The 5,166-nt window shown below is 57.3% G+C and overlaps 1 protein-coding gene across 3 annotated transcripts in view; it reads left to right on the forward strand.

Annotated features, from left to right (window-relative positions):
* KCNIP2 (potassium voltage-gated channel interacting protein 2) overlaps positions 1-2,290 on the forward strand; it is a 47,242-nt gene extending 44,952 nt beyond the window's left edge. For 2 of the 3 annotated variants that reach the window (XM_064463992.1, XM_064463991.1), the window contains one exon: positions 68-2,290. In XM_064463992.1, the coding sequence (XP_064320062.1) occupies positions 68-115 (48 nt within the window). In that variant the 3' untranslated portion in view covers positions 116-2,290. The remainder of the gene's footprint in view (positions 1-67) is intronic. The other variant, XM_064463990.1, reaches the window with a different exon arrangement.
* The last annotated feature ends 2,876 nt before the right edge of the window (positions 2,291-5,166 follow it).

A 5,166-nucleotide genomic window follows, 5' to 3' on the forward strand; every position in this document is an offset into this window, starting at 1 on the left:
TTTGGGGGGAGCTGCCCAGAATGCTGTGCCGTGCCCAACCCACCCACTTCGCACCTCCTCCCCACAGGACGAGAACATCATGCGGTCCATGCAGCTCTTCGACAATGTGATTTAGCTCCTGGACCTGCCTCCAGCCGAGCAGTCCTGCCACCAGGCCCAGAACCTGCTTCTCTCTCGACTTTTCCTTCGAGCCTCCCCTCCGCCGGCTGCACAGACATCCCCGTGGGAAGGGGCCTCCCTTCCCGGAGACACAATTGGTGGTGGGATCTTCCCTTTCCTCTGGGCCAGCTCCGCTTTCCTCGGGGGATCCCAGGCAGGTGCTCCTGGATGTTGGAGCATGGGCACAGCTGGCACGGGGCGAGCGTTTAGCCTGGATGGACCTCCCTGCACCTGTTCCTGGCAGGGAAGATGCAGCCTCAGGCTGCAATAGAGGCTTCCCTTGTGCACAGCCCCCCGTGCAGCCACAGCTCCCACACCCCTGACCCTCCCCAGCCCTGGGATTCCCCAGCACCAGCTCCAGCACAGACCCTCCAGTGACACTGTCTAGAAACCAATAAAGTCTTGCAACGGGTGCCAGTGCCTCAGCTTCCTCCCCTGCCCTGGCCGTGGCCTGCTGTGAGGAGCATGTCTGGTGCATTGGCCATGAGCCACCAGCTGCCCTCCTTGCCCAGCCCCTGAGCGGTGGGTGGGCAGAGGGGCTGTGCCTGGAGAAGGCAGCCGCATGGGCACTTGGGGTTCATTGCTGTGTGAGTTGTGGGGAGTGACCCCTGATCCCATGGGGGGGGCCCCAGTTAGGCCTAGGAAGCTCATCCTGGCTTGGGGAGAGGGGATACTAAAGGGACCCCAAGGTGCCTTCTTGTGGCACTGGTCCCCCAGGATGGAGGATGCTGGGCTGGGAGGAGCTGCAACCTCAACCCCTGTCCCTTGAGTTCAGGGTGCTAGCACACAGAGGACCTCCGGGACCCACTTTGAGGCTTTGATGGAGAGACACCTTTCCCACCACTCCCTGAGGACATGGCAGCCAGTGCATGGGGACACATGGAGGAGGGAGGTGTGCTGTACTCTGGCGGCCACCTTAGCCCTCACAGCCATGCTCCCTGCATCATTTGCTGCTGATCTTCCCCTGCTCTCATGCCCTGGTCTGTCCCAGCCCACCCGCTGCCGGGGTGGGGCCAGGGAGTGAGCAATGGGGCAGAGAGGTGACCCCCCAGGCATAGCCCTGGGCCAGGGGCACAGCTGAGCTGGCAGCTCCCTGGGGAGAAAGTCAAGGCTGGGACCGGCCAGGAGTCATTGCTGTGCTGCTGGCAGGCTGGAGGGTCACCTTGAGGCACGGTGGGCTCAGCTTCTTCTGGCATGGCCATGCTCGGAGGTGAGAGCCTGCCTGGGGACCTTGGGGACGGAGCCAGCATCCTGGGGCTCCCCACATCTTTATCACCAACAGCTCCTCAGAGCTGGGTGTGTGCAGGCAGGCCTGTCCTGTCTGCAAACCCCTCCAAGTCCTAGCTGGGGAAGTGATGCCCACAGGCTAATGATCCCATACCAAGCCCAGAAGCCCCTCTCTGCAATCCCACGGACACTGGGAACGTATGGAGCCCTGGCAGCCTTGGCTCTGCTGCTGCAGCCTCTGCATCCTTAGCAGCTGAGGGCAGTCAGGGCTGGCTCAAGCTGCGGTATCTGGGATCAATGGGAAAGCAGTGAGCAAGGCCAGTACACATACCGGGCCGGGCCCCAGACCCAGGCTGAGCCCCTGGTGTCAGAGCCATCAGAAAACCCCTCCCAGGGCCCTGAGACAAAGCTACGGGGCTGCCCCTCAGTGGGACTGTCCCTGGCCCAGCCCTTGCAGACATGATGTGTTTTTTAGGTTCATTTAACACATTGTTCATCTCACAGTCCTGTTACTGGGTTTGCCGTGGGGCCAAGCTCCCACCTGCAGACTCCCAAAAGTGGGAGGGCAGGTATCCTGAGCCTTACCCCTCCTGTCTCCTTCTCCCCCCCACCCAGGCTCTCTGGGTACCCACTGTCCCCTGCCACGCGGAGCAGATGCTGCCTCCTCCCTCACGCTGCAGGTCGCATGGCGTGACCCCCAGCCCTGGGGCATGGTGACCCACAACCCGCTTGGCATCTCCAGTCTGTATATTTTGTATTATAACAATAATATGGGTTTAAAAAAAAAGACAATAAAATCTAACCACAATCGCTATGCACACCACCGTTATATCTTTGCCTCTGTCAGCCATCTGGGGGGCAGGGGAGATGGGGGCTGAGGGTCTTTCCAGAGGGTTGGCAGCCTTTTTGGGGTGCTGCAGCTGTAGGATGCGCTGCATGGGTGCTCTGGGAGGTTGCATGGGGGACAGGGTGTGCACTGGGCTGGCTGGGTTCCTGAACCGCCTGGCGTTGCCATCAATGGCCCCGTAAATACAGTCCCCTGCTATGAGGCCGTACTTGTTAGGCTAACGGGTCTTACACCAAGCACGTCAGGTCTCAGAAGTGGGGCTGTCATGTGTGTTATCAGCCTGTCATGACAGCTGCTGGGTGAACTGAAGCTTGGGTCTAGGTGTCCCTTGTTAGGATGGGGTATTTAAGGCTGACCTAACAGAAAGCTGCTCCATTACTACGTTGAAGGGGTGGATGTGGACTGAAAGGAGTTTTTCATAGGGCTATGAACTGATGGGCAATCACTGGTCCTTGATAAAACACAGCCTTGAGAACTGGGAAAAATAGCTTGAAGCAAAACAAAGAGGAAAGCAAAAAAGAAGCAGGTAAGTAAGAAAACAACAGGATAATGGACCTGATATGGGACAGTGACACCCTCCAGCATTATGCAGTCTCGGGTCCAGGAACTACAAGCTCAGTGCAAAGAGCTGCTTGGAGACCCAAACATCTTAAAAGGATGGGCTCTGGCTATGGGGGGAATTGCCATTGTGGGACTGGGAAAGCTGCACGTCTGCTCTTTCCAAAGGACCTTTTTTGACCTGCTGGTGTTGGCCCACGCCTGCATACAGCAGTATGAATGGGCCAGGGTGTGTTTTCTCCTCTAACCTCACCTCCCCACCCCCGCTCTGCCCCTTCCCAGTATATTCTATCCCCTGAGATCTCTGCTTTGCTGGTTACTATTTTGGGTGATGCCACCCATGGACTGGCATGGTGGTACAGGGATGCTGTGAGCCACTGATGGGGTCCCTCTCCCTAGGCCATAGGGCAGGAAAGGGACTACAGTGACAAGGGAAAACAGGGTGTTGTGGGGCTCACTCAGCCTTCAGATGCTGCCGTAGCCTTTTCACACCAAATGGGAATAGGTTTGCACAGGGATCATTGCCAGTAGCTATGGGGTGGGGGGCAGCTGGTCCCCTGAGCGCCAAAAAATAATCTCTGCTTAGCTGTCTGCTGGGGCAAGCCTTCGGGGAATGGGCTGAGGGCAGGGAGGGCTGGATCAGTCCCTCCAAGTGTGTCATTGGCTTGTTATGAAAAGTTGTTGTGTGAGGTAGGGCCTGGGACCAGGAGTCCCTTGTTAGGACATGGCATGTAAGGGTGGGTAACAGTAAAGCCTATGCTGAGAAGAGAGGTAAGAGCTGATGGGTTGTTGGAAAAGGACAGCCTTGTGTTGTTTCAGGCCATCTTTTTTCCCAGCTTTCACAGGATAAAAAGAATAGTTGTTATGTGGGAAAACAGCTGAGCGACTGGATGAGGCAGCCGATGCAGCCTGGGGCAGTGATTCACTCTAGCACTGCGAAAGATGCCTAGAAACACAAACATCTTGTAAAAGGATGAGATTGCAACACTGAGGGAATCGTCACTGCAGGATTATTTTTGGGATGATCAGAGCTGTGTCTGCAAGCCTGCTTCAGGGTCACTTCTGAACTAGCAGCCAACTGTCCAGCTCTGCATACGGTGATGTGAGAGTACTGTGTGTTTTCCACCCCACTTCCTGTGCATTTCTCCTTACCCTTCTGTGAAGTCTTGTTGCACACTAATAAATATAGCTAGTTACTACTTAGGGGTAGCAGTACAATTGCTATTTTTGCTCTTTGAAAGCTTTAAATCAGATGTGATGATTAGAGATGTTCCTTGGCCAGGGCCTTTGCTGCAGCTTCCTGAACATGGGTACAGATGGAGCCAGAAACAGCTGTCTTGGGTTTCTCATCATGCCAAAATATCACTGGCAGAAATAAGCTTGAGGAGCAAGAAACAGACTTCAAAAATGCAAGGGAGGGTTTTGGGAAAGCTGAATGAGCTGGACAGGGGTGAACAGTATCCAAGTCAGCAGGGGATGTTTTTAATCACTTTTCATTCATTTTGTTCAGTTTTGGCTGAAATGTGGTGTGGCTGCTGTGATGCCTGCAGCTGTTTTCCAGCCCTTCCCCACAAGCTGGGGTTTCCAGCCGCTTTTCGCTCACTGGTTTCTTGTTGGCTGGTACCTGCCATGGCCTCCCCAGTGCTGGGTGGGCTGGAAGGATTACTTACTGGCCTCTCTACATAGCCTCATGGGAGGTTGTCTTCTCAGCCCTGTGGTCTCTGACTCATGCCCTGGGGGCCTGTTCCTCCCAATCCCACATACTCCCATGCAGCTGGAGCTTCTCCCGGGAGAGGCGCCATCTGACCTCAGGCCCCTTCCTTCGGATTTATGGGGATGATACCAGCCTCGAAGCAGGACCTTCAGCATCCTCGTAGCTCCCTCGAGGCTTGGAAACATCTGCCAGAGTAACACCAGCCGGGTTGCGCTGGCAGCGGGGAGCAGCTGCAGGGGCTTTTCCCCTTGCACCCCATCCTGCGGCAAGAACCCTGGAGTCAGGTCTCCCATCCGCGCCGCGGCCCCGCAGGGCCCTGCTTAGACTGCGGGGCCCTGGCAGCGCCGCGAGAAGTAGGTCACGACTCAAGGGAGCCCGCGCTGCCTCTGCGCATGCGCAGAGCCGAAGGCAACACTTTCCCACCCGTCCACGCCCCCCCGCCCGGCGCCGCTTCCCTACACAAAGCCCACTGCGCATGCGCTCTCCCCCACACCGCACCTGCGTGCTGTCCCACTGCCGCCTTCCCCCTTCCCCGGGGCGCTTTGCGCATGCGTAGCGGGCAAGAGCCCGCTTCCTGCGCATGCGCCCTACGCAGATGCCGCCTCGCCCCTTCCCCCCGCCGGCCCCCCGAGCAGGCGCAGTGCGCGCCCTTCCGCGTTCC

The sequence above is a fragment of the Phalacrocorax carbo genome, chromosome 12, assembly GCF_963921805.1.
Source record: "Phalacrocorax carbo chromosome 12, bPhaCar2.1, whole genome shotgun sequence".
Classification (NCBI taxonomy): domain Eukaryota; kingdom Metazoa; phylum Chordata; class Aves; order Suliformes; family Phalacrocoracidae; genus Phalacrocorax; species Phalacrocorax carbo.